This window comes from Rhinolophus ferrumequinum, chromosome 17 (assembly GCF_004115265.2).
Source record: "Rhinolophus ferrumequinum isolate MPI-CBG mRhiFer1 chromosome 17, mRhiFer1_v1.p, whole genome shotgun sequence".
Lineage (NCBI taxonomy): Eukaryota > Metazoa > Chordata > Mammalia > Chiroptera > Rhinolophidae > Rhinolophus > Rhinolophus ferrumequinum.
Genome location: NC_046300.1, coordinates 31971583 through 31994186, shown reverse-complemented (window position 1 = coordinate 31994186; position 22604 = coordinate 31971583). Strand labels below are relative to the sequence as shown.

General features: G+C 35.0%; 2 protein-coding genes across 8 annotated transcripts in view; one reads left to right on the top strand and one right to left on the bottom strand.

Moving 5' to 3' along the window:
* The window catches only part of ATP2C1 (ATPase secretory pathway Ca2+ transporting 1), a 110007-nt gene that overhangs the window by 44085 nt on the left and 43318 nt on the right, over positions 1-22604 (bottom strand). For 5 of the 7 annotated variants that reach the window (XM_033132569.1, XM_033132574.1, XM_033132570.1 and 2 more), the window contains 6 exons: positions 16723-16833; positions 15130-15246; positions 12878-12967; positions 10800-10835; positions 7729-7790; positions 7097-7205 (listed from right to left, as the gene is read on the bottom strand). In XM_033132569.1, the coding sequence (XP_032988460.1) occupies positions 7097-7205; positions 7729-7790; positions 10800-10835; positions 12878-12967; positions 15130-15246; positions 16723-16833 (525 nt within the window). Of the gene's footprint in view, positions 1-7096; positions 7206-7728; positions 7791-10799; positions 10836-12877; positions 12968-15129; positions 15247-16722; positions 16834-17004; positions 17059-22604 lie in introns of all 7 variants that reach the window. The other 2 variants (XM_033132572.1, XM_033132573.1) reach the window with 1 other exon arrangement.
* Positions 484-1183, top strand: LOC117036963 (activated RNA polymerase II transcriptional coactivator p15). Its single transcript, XM_033132589.1, has one exon. The coding sequence runs from the start codon at positions 529-531 to the stop codon at positions 910-912; it is 384 nt and encodes a 127-aa protein (XP_032988480.1). The 5' UTR covers positions 484-528; the 3' UTR covers positions 913-1183.

Here is a 22604-nt window from a genome sequence, read left to right as displayed (position 1 = left end):
TCTCTACTCTAGAAAAAGAGAATGAAGAAAAATGAACAGAGGCTAAAGTACCTGTGGGACAGCACTGAACATACTAATATAAGCATTATGGGAGTCCCGGGGGAGTGGGTGGGAGGAATATAAATGGGAAGAAAGACTATTTGAAGAGATAATAGATGAAAACTTCCCAAATTTAATGAAAGACATGAATCTATATATCAAAGAGGCTAAATAAACTCCAAATAGGACAAATCAAAGACATCTACACTGAAAGACTTGATAATCAAACTACTGAAAGATGAAAACGGAATCTTGAAAACAGCAAAAATGAAGCAATTTATCATGTACAAGAGATCCTCAATAAGATTAGAAGCCCATTTTTTATCAGAAACTATGAAGGCTAGGACCGATACAGTGACATATTTAAAGTGCTGAAAGAACAAATTATCAAAGAGTATTTTATATCCAGCAAAACTATCTTTCAAAAATGAAGGAAAGGTCAGTCGCGAGCGAGCGAGCACTAGGTTGTTAGACTGCAGGAACGGAGCAATGCCTAAATCAAAGGAACTTGTTTCTTCAAGCTCTTCTGGCAGCGATTCTGACAGTGAAGTTGACAAAAAGTTAAAGAGGAAAAAGCAAGTTACTCCAGAAAAACCTGTAAAGAAGCAAAAAACTGGTGAAACTTCAAGAGCCCTGGCATCTTCTAAGCAGAGTAGCAGCAGCAGAGATGATAACATGTTTCAGATTGGAAAGATGAGGTACGTCAGCGTTCGAGACTTTAAAGGGAAAGTCCTAATTGATATTAGAGAATATTGGATGGATCCAGAAGGTGAAATGAAACCAGGAAGAAAAGGTATTTCTTTAAATCCTGAGCAGTGGAGCCAGCTGAAGGAACAGATTTCTGACATTGATGATGCAGTAAGAAAACTGTAAAATCAGAGCCATATAAAACCTATGTTCTAGTTGTTTTAATCTGTCTTTTTACATTGGCTTTTGTTTTCTAAACGTTGTTTTCCAAGCTATTGTATATTTGGATTGCAGAAGACTTTGTAAGAATACTTTTTTTTTTAATGTTCATTATTAAAAATGTTCTGAATGAAACTAATTGTCAACTTTATTAAGGAAGATTTCTTTGTGCCCACCACCTAGTGTAAAATAAAATCAAGTAATACAATCTTAAAAAAAAAAAAAAAAAAAAAAAAAATGAAGGAAAAATGAGAGACATTCCCATTTAAACAAAAGCTAAGAGAATTTGTCACTAGCAAAAGTGCTCCACAAGAAATTCTAAAAGAGAGTCCTTTGAGCTAAAATGAAAGGAGAGCAGAAAGTAACTTAAAACCATATAAAGAAATTAAAAATTCTAGTGAAGGTAACTGTGTAGATAAATATGCCAGTATTATTGTATTTTGAGTTTTTAACTCCTCTATTTTTCTTGATTTAAAAGACAAATATATAAAATACTTACAAATCTATATTAATAAGCACACAATGTATAAAGATATAATTTGTAACAACATGAAGGTGGCAAAAAAGTGAGCTAGTGAGCTGTACAGGACCAAAGTTTTTGTATGCTATTGAAGTAAAGTTGGTATCAATTCAAACTGCATTGTTATAAATTTAGGAATGTTAACTGTAATACCCATGGTGACCACTAAGAAAATAAGTACAAAATATACAGGGGGAAAAAATGAGGTAATTGAAGTATACTTTAAAAAAATCAATCAAACAAAAAAGGGGAGATTGGAGGAATTGAGGAACCTAAAAAATATAACATATATAGAAAACAAACAGCGAAATAACAGAAGAAAGTCCTTCACTATCAGTAATCACTTTAAATGTAAACGGATTTGCAATTGTGTGACACATCCATATAATGGAATACTATTTGGCAATAAAAAGCTATAAACTACTTATACATGCTACATGAATGAACCTTAAAAACATTATGTTAACTAAAGAAGCCAGACACAAAAGACTACATAGTGTTTAATACCATTAATATGAAATGTTCAGAATAGGCACGTTTATACAGACAGAGCAGATTAGTAGCTTTCAGGCTCTGTCAGGGGCAGTGTCAGAGAATACAGTGATTGCTAAAAGGTTTTCTTTTGGCAGTGATGAGAATAATCTAGTTAGACTGTGGTGATGGCTGCACAACTCTCTATATATACTGAAAGCCACTAAATGGTGCATTTTAAATGTGTAAACTGGAATTAGATTACTTCAATAAAGTTTTTTAAAAAAATATTTTTATATGTGGTAGATGAATCAGCACTCTTGTCATGGATTAAGAGATAGTTAAAAATACAGAATCCCAGGCCCACCCCAGATCTGCCAAAACAGAACCCAGGTGATTCCTATGCACATTAAAAGTTAGCATGCATTGCCCTAGGGCAACTCTATGTAAAAATGAGAAAATAGATCTGAAAATATTACGTGGTTTGCTTAAACTCATATGGTCAAGTCATTTCATAAGCAGACACATTTTATACTTTGAATCGCAGTTGTTTGCAAGTTGGTATCTCCCAGTAAGGGCACAAACTGTCTTTTTCTTTTTCACTTCCTAGTCCTGAAGGCTGGTACAGTGTTATATACACAGTATTCAAATATTTACTGAATAGCTAAAATGACTTTGTAACAGATTGATTTCTGAAGAGAAGGATTACATTTTGCCCAATTAGCTTTATTACCAAAATATGTAAATTTAAAATATTACTACATACTTATATTCTAGCAATGTAGCAAAAGATTCTTTTTAAAAGCATACCAAAAACCAAATCAAAATTTGACTTTTGCCAGAATATCAAGTTTTCCATTGAGTAAATGGAAAATGTATTTTGTAACTCAGGAAGTCAGAATGCTCTGACACAGCTCCACTAATGCAGTTACCCAGCACAGAGGAAGCTGCTTGCTAGTGGTTCGTAATAAAAGTGTGTGTAAGAATGTGAGCCTTACAGAAAGGGACCTAATGGCTAAGTGAGGTTTCAGTCAAGGAGAATATCTCTGACTCCCCAGTTGGTAGGTAGTCAGAGTAGATCTGTACTTGTTCAACTCATTATCTCTGATTTTTTACTTGCCCTGGGAACTAAGGAATAGGAAGGAACAATCCTAGACACCAAAAACTACTCACTGAGCCAAACTACTATCCCATAACAGAGTAGATGGATTCGTGAGGTAAAAAGACACAGTATATAATGCCAACTGGCTTGTTCTGAGTTTGAACTCCTGAGCTTGGCCCCACGAGAACCTGATTCCTACTAGCGGAAACCTTTCTGCCCGGATTTAAATGGTCTGATAATCTAGTGTCATAAAAATGGCTAATTCTTGGCTCTCAGCCATGTGGCTCTCAGCCAAATGGTGGTTCTGTATAAGAAGTTTGATACATTTAGAAAATCACATAAAAAACTAGATTTAAAAAAAAGAAGGCAACTGTACCCAGTGTCTAGATCTTAAAAACAGTTTCAAAGAAGGTTTTGAGCTAACCAAAGGCACATGAACCACAAAAGAAAGTATTGATGGAATTAATCATTCACACCAAGTAAAAGAAAACATTGCTACATTTCAAGCAATGTTTTGGGCTTAGTTAGAAAGTTATAGCTGAGAGGTAAAATATTTCAACAGACAAAAGAAATCTTCTTTGCCTCTGCCTCTTACACTGCTTTCTTTTATAAAGAACTCTTTGTTCAAATATTGATATAGACTTTACCTGGAACAGAAAATATGCTGTTTCCAAAAAGGCAAAATGTACTGACTGTTATGCAGGCATACATAATCTATAATACTGCTTCATCCAAAGTCATTGTCTGACTAATTCACTGGCTACCACCAATTTATTGTCCAGTGGTGCCTCTTCTCAAATACTATTAAAAATGAAAATTAAAACCCTTAGGAAAAAAACTGGAAAACATGCTCATAGCTCAATTTCTCTAAGTTTTACTCTTCCACCTCCACCAGTGACTCTAGGCTCCTAAGCTGGTAAGGTTATTGCCACCAATACATATTGGCTCATTCCTTGGCTGTGAAAAACTGACTGAGCGAGAAAACAAAATACAGAATTCCTTAAATTATCAATATTAATCTTCTTTGAAAAGTATTTACAAATGCTAGTCTTAGCCTGCTATGAACTGAATTCATGTTGAATTCCTAAAATTCACATTGAAGCCCTAATCTCCAATGTGATGGTAACTGGAGATGGAACCTTGAGAGGTCATGTGGGTGAGGCCCTCATGATGTGATTAGTGGCTTTATAAGAAAAAATGAGCGCTCTCTCTGCTATGTGAAGACACAGCAAGGCTGTAAGCCAAGCAAGTGCTCACCGGAAACTGCCAGACTCTGATTGCGAACTTCCCAGCCCCAGAACAGTAATAAATAAATGTTTATTAAGCCACCCAGTCTATGGTATTTTATTACAGCAGCCTGAAGCTGTACTGAAGACAGAGCTGGCTGAAGACAGAGCCTATGAACAGATAATGTCAAATAAATGCAGTACAGTAGTCAATTCTCTAAACATGCTAACAAGATGTTACTGAAGGCGCCGGCAAGACTTACAGCCAAAATCTGAACCACTGAAATTTATGACAGAAGAGTTGCAGCATGATGATACTCAAGTGACAAGCCTGGTCTTGGCCAAGTTCACAAAAAGAGTACTATATTGCAGAAGTCCAAGGGCTTGCTTTTTAAAAAATGAAATCCATATACTTTGTGAGAAATTAATAATATCCCAAGGCTAACTGAGGAGATTTGTTTCCTTTAAATCCTAACGAAGAGTTTTATTTCATGCAGGAACATCAAATGACCAGCTAGCCTGATAAAATCATCCAAAGATCACCACAGCCAAATTCTGCAAACAATATTCCAATAAGCCAATTAAATTCCAAAAATCTAGGAGCCTCTGGGTCCAGAAGAGAAATCAACTTTATCAGCGTTATAAAGTCATAAGTCAGAAGCAGAACAAGATTTCCTTAAATCTTTTAGAAAAGTTATCTCAATCTACTGTGAAAGGAGTTGCAAAAGCCTGCTTGTGGTACCAGGGAGTAGGTAAAACAAATAGGGCAGAAAAGTGATAGAGGGGAATCAAAGATGTTCAATTATGTATGTAAAAGTGGAAAACTCAACCTAACTACAGCATTAATAAAATGTGTGCTGATGAAATGTCTGAAAAGTTAACAAGTAGGGGGAAAACAATAACAACTAATACATTACTCCATAAAACATATCTTCTAATATTTTTAGCATCAAGCTTTAAAGGGTCAAAAATTCCCTCTTATTGAACTCACAGTAAGTCTTCAATATATATTTGCTGAGTGGATAAAATATGTACTAGTCCATATTCTGACAAGTCTTTTCCCATTTGCAGGTGAATTCTGAGACAATTCGTTCACAGAACGATTAACCCTTATTTAAATAAAAACCCTAAAACACTTCACCAACCCAAATGATGTTCTGAAGTTTCTATGTCATTATACTATTTAAATTGTTCAAACAACAGGGAACACCATCTTCTGACCACTGAGGAGGTCTGTTTCTGAAGTAGACGAGAAGCACTCCAAAATAAATGATGACATAAACTCCATGAATTCAAATTAGGGTTCTTTGCAGTAGAGGAAGATGATTTACATCAAGTTACAGGCCTACCGAATCTCTAGGGAAGACCAATCCAAGGTCTTGTCATAAACTAAATATTAAGGATGGGAGGGGGAAGAAGTGAGTACCAAGATAAAACATAAAAAGACCTACCAAGAAGAAAAAGAATTTAAGAAACTAAATTAATAACATTCCCAATACTTGGTATGTTATCAATTATTTCCATTCACCAATTAAAGCAATCTGATATCTAAGGATAATTCAATTTTAAGTATTTGGAAAAAAGGTCTTTAGTTCAAGATTAAATAAAGTTGAAAAGGTTCTTCAGGCTTTCCAAAACCTCTATATGAGAATACTCATGTAATATTTTGGGACATAATAGACATTCAAAGACTGACAGCTCTACAGGTGATAACAAACAGCCTGCTAATTCCATAGCAGATGATACTAGCATGCTAATCGGCTGTGAGGTACTCTTCTACATACTGCAGCCAGATTAAGGGTAACATCATTTGCTAGCTGCCCATGACCTTCAAAGCTAATTCCCAACCAATAAAATCTAAAGTGGAGCTTCATATCCAAGGCCCTTCTGAATCTGATTCTATCATACATTTTCTACCCTTAACATACCCAAGCTCTGTTATTATACACTGGAACACTTCACAGTGATAAATACTGTTACTTCACTGTCTTCTCCATCTCTGTCCAGTACCACCCTTTAATTATCCACACCAAAGCCATGTTGTCTGAGGTAGTCTCTGATTTTACTCAAGTCAGAAGAAACTGCTCCCTTCCCTAAATTTTCATACTGCATTCTTAGTACTTCTTTTACTCAACAAGTTCTATTTTATGGTGAGTGATTCATGTACACAAACAGTAAGCTCACTGAATGCAAGAATTCTATCACATCATCTTTGTGTTTCCCACAATGCCTAACACGCATTTCCATAAAGATCTGCTGATTCACTAAATAAACACCTCAAAAGACTCTAAGGGAAAAATAGATTTTAAGAAAAAAAATTTGTATGTCACTTTTTAACCTAGAAAACAAAATGTTCAAATCAACTATGTGTTGTTAGTCCTTAAAACTACTAATGTCTATCATTTAATCTACACCCAAGTATATTCACTTCTCACAACTACCTCACCAAATGCTATAGTCTAATATCTGTGCCCCCTGGCCCCCCACCATTCATATGTTGAAATCCTCACCGCAAAGATGATGGTATTAAGAAGCAGGACTTTCGAGGTGCTTGGATCATAAGGATGGAGTCCTCGTGAATGACATTAGTGTTCATATAAAAAAGAACCCACTGAGTTCCCTCAGCCCCTTCCACCATGTGAGGGCACAGTGAGAAGGCACCAGCTATGAACCAGGAAGAAGGCCCTCATCAGAATTCGACCATGCTGGGCACCTTAATCTGGGACTTGCCAGCCTTCAGAACTAAGAGAACTAAATTTCTGTTGTTTATAAGCAATCTGATCTGTGGAATTTTGTTATAGCAGACTGAACAGACTAAGACACCAAACTTACCTCAAACAAACGTAAGTCAGCAGGAACTCTGTCCCCAACAGAAAGGCAAACTGTATCACCTGGAACCAAGTCTCGTGCAAGTGTATGTTCCAATTTTCCTTCACGCACACTGTAACATGAAACAGAAACAACCACAGCTGAAAAAAGAAAGCCACACCACTTATTTAAAGAAATGATTTCCAGTGGGCTTACCGGAGCAAAAAATATTGTATCATTACCACTTCTAAGGAGATAAGGCAAATATAAGAACCAAGAACAGTATCATTTTTGAGCTCTTGGTAATTAAGATGCTCAGTTGTCAAAAAAGCATAAAAAACTGACAACTTGTGCAAAGATAGTGTGAAAACTGAAGCAACTTTCTGAATCATGTGGGTCTGTTTGTCCATCACTGTACTCACAACAGTGTTTAGCACACAACTGTACACAAAAAAAGTCTGGGGAAACAAATGCGTGTCTCAAGAATCTCAAAGACAGAACTTGAAACTTGCTACACTGAAGAGAGCATGAATTTTTCATGTCAGATTCACAGCCTCTATGTTTAGACAAATCTGGGGCCACGATGTATGCTGCACTAGTCACATTCAATTTCTATTTTTCAGAGTAGAAATCCATATCAAAAACAAGGATCATACCAATGGCATTCTGGAGGCATAAGTTTATTCAGTTCTTCAAGAGATTTTTCTGAACGATATTCCTATTAAAAAAAGAGAATATAATATAAAAACAATCATTTATAAAAAAATGTAAATATGTATGTTCCTATGAACAGACTCCATGTTAGATTTAATTAAATATTGATCTCCATCATTATTTAAAAATTTCCCCAAATTCTTATCTTGTCCTTTACTTGCGCTTATATTCCTATACATAAAAACCTGTCCCTTGTTAAATAATAGTAACCAATTTGGACAACATTCCCAATTTTATATTTTAATATTCAGTGTGAAAACCTAAGGTCAAGTTATTCATACGAAAATGAAAAAAACTGATTTGTATGACCAAGGAACATATAATTTTCAGTCATTAAAAGTTAAGATCACTGAGCCTCATAATTAAGATAATTTTACTTTCAGTGTTTAATGACCAAATACGTCAAAAAGACAATTAACTGCAAGCAACATTTAAGGATTTTGGCCCTTGCTAACTGCAAAGGTTTATGGAATAAGTTTGCTTGGAAAGAACATATGTTAAACAAGGAGTGAGATGTGGCTGGTCCTGCCTTAACAGAACCTTTCCCATCACCTGAATCATGCAAAAGAGGAAATTCTCAGGAACGCTAACTGTTATGCTTCAGCCTTCTTCCATCCATACGGTCACAGCTAAGTATCAGAGGTATCTTTCACATTACTATACTATACAGTGCACATTTCCATGGGCAATCTTGCTTCATGCAACAACATTACTATTGTTATCTAATGTCTGCACCTTATAAGGATACCCATCTTCTGATCTAAGGTTAAACAGGGAAAAGAAGGAGCAGTGGGGTGAAAGTTGGGGAGTGCTTTGAAATGACTGCAGTATTAATACTAATCAAAATTTCACGCCCATCACAAACTTTTTCAAATAGAAAAAGAAAATTTGTGTAAGAATAACTTAGAACTAAATCAGTCTTTACTAGGCAAGAGGAACAAATGTAAGAGTACGGTAACTCTATAAACACAAAAATTATAAGATCACTTCCCCAACCATACCAAGGATATTGAGGAATTTGAAAATTTTACCCCCCAATTCCATAAAAGGCTAGAAAACACTCACCAACCCTAGATCCTAGTAATAAATGACATAGAACTGCCCAATCTTTACCTCCTCCTCAGATTTTTTAGCTTTCACTCCCTACAACTACAAAGATACCGCCATATCAAAATGACCATTTAACATAACATACCACCAAAAACCCGACAGCCATCTCAAATGAATACCTAAAAGTTACTAAATTTATTGTAAGGTGACATCAATATATGACTATATAAAACAATTAGCTACTTTTATGACTGTGAGGGTATATAATGGGATGGGGAATGAAATTTAAAAGACACAGGAAATGGGACGGCCGGTTAGCTCAGTTGGTTAGAGCGCGGTGCTCTTACAACAAGGTTGCCAGTTCGATCCCCATAGGGATCACTGTGAGCTGCGCCCTCCACAATTAATTAAAACAACTACTTGACTTGGAGCTGATGGGTCCTGGAAAAACACATTTAAATAAATAAAAGTTTGTTTGTTTGTTTGTTTTAAAAGAGACAGGAAATAAAGGCTAAAAATAAATATAAAAAGAATATAAAAAGCACTCTCCTCCTAAAATACAGGTAAAAACACAAATACTAAATAATGATAAAGCATTAAAAATTTCTGATAGATTTTTGATAAGAGTTTTCTGATAAAACATTATGATAAACCCAATTAACATTACTTAAATAGGATATTTTTAAAGAGGGTTTTTTTTTCCCTTAAGATTTTATTGGGGAAGGGGGACAGGACTTTATTGGGGAATAGTGTGTATTTCCAGGACCTTTTTCCAAGTCAAGTTGTTGTCCTTTCAGTCTTAGTTGTGGAGGGCGCAGCTCAGCTCCAGGTCCAGTAGCTGTTGTTAGTTGCAGGGGGCACAGCCCACCATCCCTTGCAGGAGTCGAAGAGTTGAACCAGCATTCTTGTGGTTGAGAGGATGCGCTCCAACCAACTGAGCCATCTGGGAACTGAGTGACAGCTCAGCTCACGGTGCCATGTTCAATCATTAGTTGCAGGGGGCGCTGCCCACCATCCCTTGCGGGACTCGAGGAGTTGAACCGGCAACCTTGTGGTTGAGAGCCCACTGGCCCATGTGGAAATTGAACCGGCAGCCTTTGGAGTTAGGAGCACGGAGCTCCAACCGCCTGAGCCACCAGGCCAGCCCCTTAGAGAGGGTTTTTAAGTCTTGTTTATGTTTTATTGGATTCATAAGCACATTTGGGGAAAAGGCTCACACCTATACAAGAAACCATATCTACCAATCTGAAACTGAGCTCTTCATAAATGTTTTGATTCTTTCTTGCATTTTCCATCAAATAAACTTATCATAAAGATACTTAGCACATGGTTTTAGTCACTGCATTTAAAGTGAGTAACACACGATCATTGTGTAAAATTCCGCACTATGTTAAAATCACAATTTTATGGGTTTTTTTGAAGGTAGTGGCTCTCAATTTACCAAAAGAACAAGCTCCTAAGGTCTTCCATACACAGTGACAATACTGTAGGAATCCTGCAGAATGTCACTCCATATAGCTATAGCATTATTAAAGACGCAAGAGGGTTCCTGTTACTGGCCCAGTGGGTCATAACATACACATGGCTGACCCAGATCAGAATACGCCTTCTTATGGAGGAATGAGGAATTTAAATCCTTGCCCAATGTTTTAACTGGAAAAACCTATTGCTGGATATTTCTATTACAGTGCTTTTTATTACCATCTACTTCAATTATCTTTAATATCATCAAATAAAAAATTAGATTTTCTTCATGCTGCTACCTAAATCAAAGCAGTCAAGTAAGTCTCACAAATTTCCCTGGAGAGTTTTTTCTGAAATTATTTCAAAAAAACTAATAAATTGCTCTGACCAACATCACCACCCCCAATAACTAGAAATGTTGCAATAAGATACATTAATTTTTTTAAGCAATTAACTAAAGTACCATTTCCATGTTGGCAAAAATAGGCTACCTACTCACCTGAACAAAGGCAACTGTGACGACGATAAGTATTGCCTAAACAAAAGAAACATGCTCTTAAATCAGACATTATAATTTCAGAAATAACCATTAACAATATTTTACGTTTCTGACTCTATCTGCAGTCCCAACATACCAGACACTAAGCACTGAGATCCGCTGGGGGAAAAAATCACAACTTTGCCCTGAGGATTGCGAGGGAAGAAACTGACAGTGGCTTGCCTCCGCTAGGACAGCTTCTCCAACTTTTTGAACTCAGGATCCCTTTATGCTCTAAAAAACTGAGGACCAGCTTTTGTTTCTATATCTACTGATAGTTACCATATTAGGTACTTTTTCAATTACTGTTTTCGTTTCTAGTTATTAATTCATATAAAATATAAATACACCTATTACATGTTAATACACATAAAATTTTTTATAAAAAATAGTCCCCTGCCATAAAAAAATTGTGAGAAAAATGGCAGTTTTCAATTTTTCTTTCTTTAATGTCTGCCTTAATAGAAAGCTGGATTCTCATATCTGCTTCTGCACTCAATCTAATATAACATGTTGATTATGCTAAAGTATATGAAGAAAATCCAGCCTCATGCAGATATTGTTAGAAAAAAGAGGAGTACTTTAAAAGGTTTTTCAGATGATTGTGGATAGTCTTCTTAGCTACTACACTAAAATCAGACAAGTGTTAGTTACTTAAAAGTAATGTGCAATGTAGAATATAAAACTGTATCAATGAACTTTTCATAATCTGTTATATAAAAATCCATTGATCTAGCTTGCATTTTGAATGGATCTTTTATCACTAAAAATTTTGTAACATCATGCATTTGTCATTTAGAAAATATTGCTTCACTTGGTTATTCCAATCTTTCAAACGTTGACATATCTCTAAAAAAAAAGTCACATTCATTGAAATCACTACTGATCTCATTAGAATAAAGTCTTAAATATTGGGAAGCTATCTAGCACATAGTAATGCATAAAAGTTTTGCAAAATTCTAATGCTCACTTGAAAGTTGAATTTTATCACTAGCAACAAATTCATTTTACTCTCTTTCAAAAAAAAGTATGCCAGTTATCCAACTCTTAATAACCAGTTGGTCTAACAGTCATTCTTCCAAGTAAAAGGCTAGTTAATTCAGCTCACCACAATCACCTTTCCTCAAGACAACCTCTATACTTGAATATACAAAAGTCCTTTACGTATACTTCCCATTTCATTACAAAGAAAATTAAAAAGGTATGTACTCAAGGGTCCAGATTTAATAAAATTAATTTTTATTGCTTTATCAAAAACATTCCTAAGAAAAACAAAGATAGAAAACAATGATTACTAGTACAGTCTGGTGCCATTATTTTGATTCGAGCCAAGGCTCAAACAGTTTTATCCGCCATTGCTTTTGTACCACTGGTGCAAATGTATACAGTAAAAAAAAATAAAAAATGGTGTTTTATAGTATTATGAAAATAGTTTTGACCTCACATGCTCCCTGAAGGGTTTCAGAGACTCTTGGGAGTTGACAAGCAAGAGTTCAAGAATTGCAGCTCTACATTAATTTCTACCGTGTTCGAAAACATAATTCACTTGCATTAATCAATGGCTGTATCTACTATAAATTTTTATACTAGAATGAAACAAGGGGCAAGGAGAGAATAAAAAGATGAGGAAACTTTCAATGAAAGGTAGAATAACCTAGGTGGAAAGAGTAAAATCTTACATAGTAAATGTAGTATGCACTGTTAAATAATATTTTTAATTTCACAAATGTGAGGCTTTAGTTCACAATTAGTCAAAATATATTCTCAACGGGAAAGTAAACTAAATTGAAAATTTAACTGGAAAATTATTATAAAATTTCTTTTTTGTTAAATTACCAGACTGTTAAATAATTCTCATGTGTGCCAATCACTGATCCTTGAACGTTACTTGAGATTACTGCAACTAAAAGCAATTTGGATATTAATCAAAAATAGTGAAAAAACATTAAATTAGCTCTCAATAATTCATTTTCCAAAATAAAAACCAATCCTAATTTATATGATTAATCAACAGTTTAAAAATATATATATATTCTTACCACAGTGATACTGACGGCATCATCAAACTGATGCATTAAAACACTGATGACCGCTGAAGCCAGAAGCAGCATAATAAGGGGATTTTTAAACTGAAAGGGAAAACAAACAGCAATTCAACAGTTACATATGAATGACAATTGTGCTCCACTGCAGCAAAAGCTTTAAAAAAAAATACTGGGGGCATGAGTAGAAAATTACAAGTATACATTTGGTTTATTTTATATATTTCTTCAATCAACAAAAACAAAGTTTACACTTAACTACGTTTAAAAGTCACCACTTCATAAGAGCTCCCTTTCAGGAAAAAAAGAGAATTAAGTATCAATACTTAAAACTAAGAAATTACCATTCCTTATAGTACACATGAATTTTAGTGTATTAATTTAATAAATACAGCTGTTCTGAATTTCTACCGAGGCTAGAATAAGTAGAAAACGATTTTTAAGTTGAAGATTTAGGTTAAACACTGGGTAGAACACGTAAATTAGGAGATTCAAACATTCCTCAACATTCCTATACTAAGTAAATCAGTGTAGATTACAATTCTGTGGTTGACCCACACACCACAAGAATAACTGCCTGGGACAGCTAAGAGCAGGAAGATCCTCTCCACAGAAGCAGCCTTTTCCCAAAGCTGGTTTCCCTGATACCCATCAAGCAGAGCTAACAGTATACAAAGAAACAAGACCACAGCACCAACCTCATCAGGCAGCACTTAAATGACCAAGCACCAGAGCCACCCAAAATTCTTCCAGTGGGACATCCTACTCTGTAAACATCAGAGCTGTGTTACCAGAATCTCTTTCTCTGATAAAGTGGTGCCAATCACTGTCAAAGCTGCAAAGTAAGTAGGTTACAAAAAATTCCATCCCAGCAGAGAGCCCAGCCCCTGGGGACCACAGCTCTGAGGAAAGATGCCACCACCACCCACTCCCTTTATGGCTCCATTCCTTGACAGTGGTTCCAACCTTTCTTCACATCAGAATCATGTGAGGAACCTCTAACAAACGCACAGGTTCATACCAGACCAATTAAATCAGAATCTCTGCGCATAGGGGCCAGGCTCTAGCATTTTTAAAGCATTCCCCAAGTGACTTGAAAGCACAGAAGACTGAAAATCACTACTCTAGCAAAGTAAAACTACAACTGCAATGTGGTTCAGGGCTGACAAACCACACACTTGAGTCAGAGAATACGCATTTGAATCCAGCCCTTGCCACTTGTGTGTGACCTTAATCTTTATAAGCCCCAGTGGTTCTTCATCTAGTAAAATAGTACCTTATGCCAAAGACTGTGGTAGGAATTAACTAACAATGCGTACTAAGCACTGTGTAAACCATAAAACCCTCTTCAACTGTTAATCATTGCAGTTTATAAATCCAGAGTAAACTTCCTGAAGGTCTAGGCAATGTGGAAATGCAGTAAATGTCAGAATAGAAATATTCATATAAAAAAATTCCATAAAAACAAGAAAGATACACACAAGATTCTTTTCATCTCTAAGAATTCAGTTTTTCTATTTTAGACAAATTCATTTGCAAGAATAATACTGATAAAGTTGGGCTCATTAACAGGCAAGGCCCTTTAGAAAAGTTAAACATATTTTCTTTAAAAAAAGAACCTGCAAGTTACTAAAAAGAGTTTGTTTGACAAACTAACCCTACTAGTTGAAAATTAGCCATAGGATTCTTATAACTTTTCACACTAACATACTTGTTACGTAGATAAGAAAAAAATCCTACAATAAGTCTTTCTGAAAAGATTAGGATATTGACAAAATATAATTAAAAATAGCTATCATCTATTGATAGCTTACTAGCACCAAAGATCTCTGTCCCCATTTTACAGAGATAATATAGCTAGTAGAAATGAACTGGAATATGTACCCAGGTACTCTGGATTCAAATTACCTAACTTACTTTTTACTAATTTTCTAAACTGGCCACATCACTTTAAAAAATACTAGCATTCCTATAATTAGAAAAGTATAAGTTAGACATCTGCAAAGGAAAACTACTGTTAACAGTATCACCTCCATGTGATATGTCCATAAGCCCTTAAAGATCTGCATACTAAAAATGAAAGAAATTCCAACCCAACAGTAAACACTAACAAAGTGAAAATTTTACTTAAAAAAACATTAAAAAATTTTATTTCCTTTCTCTATAAATAACTGCAACAAAAGTAAACAACTACACTAACAAAAATATATGTAAATTACACAGCAGAGGAGGACATAAAAGTATTTCACCTGAGAAATATACTTCTTCCATAGTGGCTCATCTTCACTGATGTCAAACTCATTCCAGCCGTGGAAGGCTCGCCTATGACTTACTTCACATTTGTTTAGACCGTTCTGAAGGTCAGCCTATTGGATTTTACATGTAAAAGTTACTGAAAATGTTAGCAGAGAACAAAAGAAGAAAAACACAAAAAAAACTGTTATCTGACCACATTTATAGTAACTTCTAGTTACTAGTCAGAACTAATAGTCAGAACTAATCTATGGTGACAGAAAGCGTATCAGCAGTGTCTGGGGCCAGAGGCAATACACTGGGAAGGATTAACTGCAAAGGGCTATGGGAGAGCTTTCTGGAGTGACGAAAATGTTGTTATCTTTGTGGTAGTAGTTACATTTGTCAAAATGCAAACTATCCACTTACTATGGGTACAATGTATTTTATGCACATTATACCTCAATAAAATGTTTTTTAATTGTAAGCAACAAGGTAGAGTTTAAAGAACAAACAAAAACTTACGATTTTCTATGGGGAAAGAGGAATAACACAAACTAGCGACACACAAAAAGCAAAATAGTCATACATTTTCTTTTCTTTTTTTTGTTGTTGTTTTGTTGTTTTTTCTAAAATTAGTTTCTCCAAAAGAACATTCAATGGACTATAATCACCCTCCTTGTTCTCTAAGTCTATCAAAACCCTGGTTGGTATTACCTTTTTTGCTCTTGGACTGTATAATAATTTCAGTCAGAAAACTTGTGATTCGTAAATTACTCAATGAAGTTAAGATGAACTGGTTCTTGGGGTATTTTATGTTCTATGAATACAGCTACATTTGTCAGTCCCTGTCTATCATCATTTATTATTATAACTACCATTAAAAAATGAAATTACCTGTATCCCTAACCTAAAATAATCAGTTTCTCTGGCCAACAGTTTTATAATACATTTTAATAACAGAGTTTTGCAACACTTAAATATATTTAAAATAAATGGTTTTAAAACAGAGTATAACTACAACAACCAAAAAAAAAAAAAAAATCAAATAGAGGACATCCAGTATTTTAAATGCCATCATTAACCTATGTGAATTCTTAAGGAAAAATAAAAAATATTAATTCCTTCATATTTCATTAGATTATGCTTTTTAAAACTAGAAAGAGATTAAAGTTTATCTGCAGTTCTGAACTTGTACTTCGCTTTTACTTTACTTTAGAAAACATTAAAAAAAGATAATCTCCTAACTCTACTTATGTTAGTAATAAAATTATTTTCCTAAGCCAACTAATCCTTACACAGCACTAATAGTACCTGGTAATGCTAATGATTTAGAGCTGCACTGTCCCATCATGGAACCACTAGCCACAGGCAGCTATTTAAATTTCAACGAATAAACACTAAATAAAATTAAATTCAGTTCCTCCTCTAAACTATCCACACTTAAAGTACTCAAGAGTCATGTTTAACTAGTGGCTACTATATTAGACAGCGTAGAACAGAATATTTCTGTCATCACAGAAATTCTATTGGACAGCACTTATCCATACAGTCCTAAGTAAACTAATTTTACTACATATTTAATCCTTTCCTCCCTACCAAGCACTTACTTGGAGAATGCTCGCAACGTCACTGACTGGTAATTCACTTGCTTTTTTTGATGTCAATACAGGAATCATTGTCTCATTTTCACCATTAGGAATTTTTTGAAAACGTGCAACCTAGGAAATAAAACCAAAGGAAAAACATTTGAATATACCAAACAATTCTAATGCAGTCTAGAATAAATGAAAATCAAAACATTCACATAAACTTACTTTACACAGTTAGAAAACAAATACTTTCAGACTAATAACAAGTATTTAAGTACTAATAAGATAATTTACACTAACCATGCGCTGATTTTTTCAGAAAGCACATTTCAAAAATTAGGCCACCAGTGCAAGCTAGAACACAAAATAATGTTCACATTAAATTAAAAAGATGCTATTTCTATGCCAATGTAATGAGTAAAAAGTAAAACAGATGTCCTGTCTAGCAGATCCTAATGATTATATGTAGTCACAATCCTCTAAACTCATGTTTAACACAAGGCACCAGGAATAGCTAAGCTTTCTCCATTTTAACTGCTCCTGTTGGTCAGCTCATTTCTTAACTATCTAGAAAGAACATCTAGTTACTCAACCGAAGCACCATGACAGCAAGGCAGACTTAAAGACCTATTGCCAATCTGGGGGGAAAACAAAAACCAAAAGAGACCAGCCAGGCAGAGGATGCACAGGTTTATGAAGGGCTGTGAACAAGCAGAGTAAGTCACAGAGAAGATGATAACTATGGCACCTACTTGACGCAGCTTCTTAAGCAAGTATCTACAGAAAAGTGTTTAACACACTTCCAGAAATAAATTCCCAATTCAGACTTGCTTTGGGTCCTAAGCTGAGATTCTTTACAGACAAAAAGTTTTAAGTAGGAGAAAGGGGGACATAAAGCTCCCCACTGAAACTTTAGAGAAGAAAATACTTCAGTTGTCACATATCCATTAGTTAAAATACTGAAACTGAAATGATCATCTTACTGCCAAGATACAAGTCTTTCAGCTTTCAGATAAAATGTTTTCAACTTTGGATAATCAACATTTTCAAGATAAAATATTGCCCTAAACGTTTTTTTTTGAGGCAACTTCTTTAAAGACAACAAATGAGATAAAAGGAAAATAATTTAAGTTTCTATAATTATTAAAGTTTATATAATTATTGAGGTCTGTATCCATAAAAAAAAAAAAAATCTTTGCACTTACTCCAAAAAATGGTAAATAGCTGTGGGAAAAAAGTATTTCCTCAGTGTGACTGAGTTCTGGAACAAATACCACATATTTTTAATCTTATTTATTAAAAAGTCCTTATTGAATGCTTAAAGCAAAGAACACAAGTATTTTTCTACTTTTAATGAGAAGATATTAGCAACAAAAATTCTGAGGAAACTAGAGACAGATTACCTTTGTTTCATGAAAAATGAAGTCTTGGAATTATTTTATAGCATATTTTTATGTAGTTAAGAAATTTAAAACCTTAGAGGAAAAAATGGAAATTTCAGAAAAGTTGTATATATGTTTTAGAGTCACTGAATGCCCTTATTTCAAACCAATAAAACAAATCAGGACAGATAAAAGACTTCACTGAACCACCCTTAAGCTAAACATTGGAGAAAATTCCTCCCAAAATGACTTGCCTCTTAAAGCAATGAGACCTAACCAGTTTGACATGGCTATTTTATCTTGTGAGTTCATAAAACAAAATTATAAGTAGGATTAAACATATTTATGTTGCCTGCCGTGACAATGAGATTAAGAAAAGCTTTTATTTTGAAGATTCCTGTACCTCAGTTTCTTCACATATAAAATGGGGATAAATATTGCCTAAAGTTGTGTGAAGATTACATCCATTAATATAGCATTTGACCTTATAGTAATAAGTACTCAAATAGCTATTTTTCTCCCAAAACTATTTAATATTTATATGTACATATTCAATAGTTCAATGAGCTCAATACAGAATTAAATTACTAACCAACGTTAGTAAAGCTGGATTGTAATAATTTTCCTACTAAAGTACACTTTTATCATCATTCAATGTATTGGAAATTGCCATCTCTACCACCCAATATGCAGTACAAGAGCCTTATTCATGAAATCTTTTTAAAGCAATCCTTTCATAGTTGGTACATAGATAGGGTCTACGTTGGACTACATTTTACATAAAATCCCTCAGGAGCATTACATGGGCTCAAAAGAACTAAAAATTTTCAATGGAAGTGAGATTATGTCATTTAATAAAAAATAAGACACTGAAGGGACATGATAACTCTCTAAAATGAAGGGCTACCACGTTAAAAAAGGCAACACCAAAACCAAAGGGTGAATTTACAGCAGACCAAATTCTGGAGTTATAATAAAGAGCGCTGGATGTGTCCTGGCAAAAGCTGGATGGCCATCTGATAAGGACTTATTTCACTGAAGGAATTTCTCTCCAAATAGAGGGAGGCTACAAAATAGTATATTCTTGGTCCAAGGCAGTACCATAAATTATACGTACGCTTACCAGATTCTATGTCAACTTAAAATTATGGAAATTACTGAATTTTAATACTATTTTCTTTCTAAGCAAATGTCATAAAGATGTATTAGTATAGCTCAAATGGGTCATTAGTTATATGGCTAGTAAGAGGATTTTAATTTGTTCATTCATATATTCTTTCAACAAATACATTTATTGAGACTCTGTGCTAGGATTTAACAGTAAGCAAAAACACCCTGGAGTGGTGCAGGTGGGGAGGCAGACATTATCAAAGAACAGTGCAAATAATTGGAAAACTGCAAATAGTCACTACTGTGAAGGAGAAGTCCATGAACAGGAGAACTTACGATCAGGACAGGAAAGTTTTGATGAGGAAGTGATACTTACAAAAGTGAAGGACGAGCAGCTGCTTAAGGAGAAGGAATGGAAGAACAGAGGGAACTGAACGTGCAGTTCCCAAGGAATGGGGGATTGTGGAGAGAATGAAGAACTAAAAGAAGGCCAGCATTTATTCACTCACTCATTCAGTTCTTCAACACATAATCAATGCTCATTATGTGCCAGGCACTGTTCTTGGTCCTAGGGACACAGAAATGACCAATCAGGCAAGAACTCTAGCCTCACAGAGCCACATACCAACAGGGAACAAAAGACTCTAAATAAAGTATTATGCAATAAATGCTCCAGAAAAGAAAGGTAAGTAGGGGAGTTGCTTCATTTTATATAGGAGGATGGAGGGTCAGGGAAGCCCTCTCCATTAAGGTTAAACCTAAAAGAAGCAAAGTTAACTAGCTATTATTAGACATGTAGGGAGAAATGTCCAGGAGGGGGGTGGGTATGAGAACACACAGGAGAGGTCCAGGCTGGAGAGACAAGCGAGGGTAGCCAAGAGCATATAAACGGTATTGACTCTGAGAATACACATGCACATGAGCACAAAAGAAAGGGAAGACATCTGCGAGCTGACCTACGGCATTCCTGCAACATACGGAGATCAACGATGAGCAGTAACCAAGAGCAGAGATCAAAAACAAACAACCAATGAGGTAAAGGAAAACCGAGAGAGAAGCCAAGTAAAGCAAGTATTTCAAGGCAGATGTAAATGGCTAGCCCAAAAGTTAAGAGGAGGACTGAGAACTGACCACTGGACTTGGCAACATGGAGATAAACGAAAAGAGCAGTTTCAATGGAGTGGTGGGGACCAAAAATAGATAGCAGTGGCTTCAAAGAAAACAGCAGGAGAGAAGTTAGAGACAGCAAGTATAGACAATTCTTTCAAGTTCTGTTCTAAAGTGGAACAGAGATATGGATTTATAGGCAGAATGAAACATAAGGTCAAGAGTTGAGGTTTCTGTTTTTAAAAGATGGAAGAAATAACAGCATGTTTCCATATATATCAGAATGATATGGAGAGGAAAAACTAAATAATGTAAAAGAGAAATAGGACAAACCGATAAAGTGAGGTTCTTGATGTTCTTTAGAACATCTGATAAAGTGATGTTCTAAAATGAAAGGGAATGGAATTGGGAGAATTTGTAGAAGAGCTGGCCTTAAATAAGGAAATGGAAAATTCACCCATAGTTACAGGAAGGAAGGCAGAGTCACACAGTTAAGATGCAGGCACACTGGTAGTTATGGTGGCGGGAGCATACGGAAATATTCTGAGAAGTATCTGAATTAAAGAAATCAAGAGGCCAGAAAAAGCAAAAATAGGCTAAAGTAGTAGGTGGGGATCTTATGAGTCGTATTATGGAATTTCTGTCTTGATCCTAAGGGCAAAAAAGGAAGACCTTGAGCTGTGGTCTTTAAAAAAGTGGGCACAAGGTGGAAAATAAAAGGAGTGGAAGGTAAGAATGGCGACAATGCACCAGTATAAACACTACTATATAAGTCTAAACAAAAGATCAATGCAGCTTGGACAAGGGTGGTGGGTGCAGGAATCGTACAAGCAGAGGTAAAAGTGACAGCACATGATGATGAACTAGATACATGTATCAAGAATTACACTAGATTTCTAGCCTGTCTTATATGCTACACAGTAATGCCATTCACCATGGTAAAGAATACTGGAAAACTGTTTTCAACAAATGGTGTTGGGACAACTGGATAACACACAAAAAAGAATAAAGCTGGACTCCCATTGTGTATAAAAATTAACTCAAAATGGATCAAAGACCTAAATGTAAGAGCTTAAACTATAAAATTTTTAGAAGAAAACATGGGCTTAAATCTTCTTGACCACCATTTCCTAGACATGACACTAAAAATATAAGAAACAAAAGAAAAAAAGTAGAACATTACCAACATTTAAAACTTTTGTGCTGCAAAGGACACCAAGACGATGAAAAAGACAACCCATAGAATGGCAAAAATACTTGCAAGTCATTTATTTGCTAAGGGGCTTCTATCTATAAACTCTTACAATTCAATAATAAAAAGATAAAGAACCCAATTTAAAAATGAGTTAAAAAAAAAGTTAAATTTCTCAAAACATAGTATATATACAAATGACCAATAAGCACGAGAAGATCCTCACTGTCACTAGTCCTGAAGGAAATACAGATCAAAATCACAATGAGAAACCACTTCACACCCACTACGATGGCTAAAATTAAAAAGACAGACAGTAACAAGTATTGGAAAGAATGTAGAGAAATTGATAGAATTATCAAATGGTGCAACCACTATGCAAAAGTTTGGCAGCTAATATATATTATTATAATGCTATTGTGCAAACATTAAATTTTCTCTGGTTAAATGAGGGGAGTCTTTTCAGCTGAAAAACAATCTTTGGATGATTTAGTAATGCTTCAATTTTGAAAATTGTAAAATACAAGTAAGATTACGTAAGTTTAGTTGAAGATAACATCTTAAGCATCTGAAGGTATGCTGTATCTTTCTCATGTTACTACAGCTAGAAGTCCACTGTCTGTGATCCCAGGTTTCAAACCCTAGGTATTACTTGCTTATCTTCTACCTGGACTTAAAAATACCCTGGGCTTAACTGTATCTTAATTTCCTGATAATTGCTTTACACTTATTTCAAATAAGACATTTATTAGATCTACATTTTGGATTATTTAATTCATACAACCAATTGGCATTTACTAAATAACAGACCATAACACAGCCACATACACCAGAGTCTATACCCTACAGAGATGAATGATTCAGTTTGGAGAGCCGTCATACCAAAACACACACATATAAGAGTTGCCATAACACAAATTATTATACCACAATGCCCCGTAAGTTGGTCTGAAAATTTAGAGGAGGGAAAGACTCTTACAGCCTTCAGTATTCTGGGAAAAGTTCCCTGAGCTAAGCCATGAAGAATGAATGGCAGAGATTGGCTAAGACGTGCCAAGGAAGTGTTCCCAACAAGAGATGAACACTAGTGCAAGCCACAGCAACAGAAA

Bases quoted from the DNA above. Each gene is read 5' to 3' on its own strand.
- LOC117036963 (XM_033132589.1), top strand. From the start codon at position 529: ATGCCTAAATCAAAGGAACTTGTTTCTTCAAGCTCTTCTGGCAGCGAT.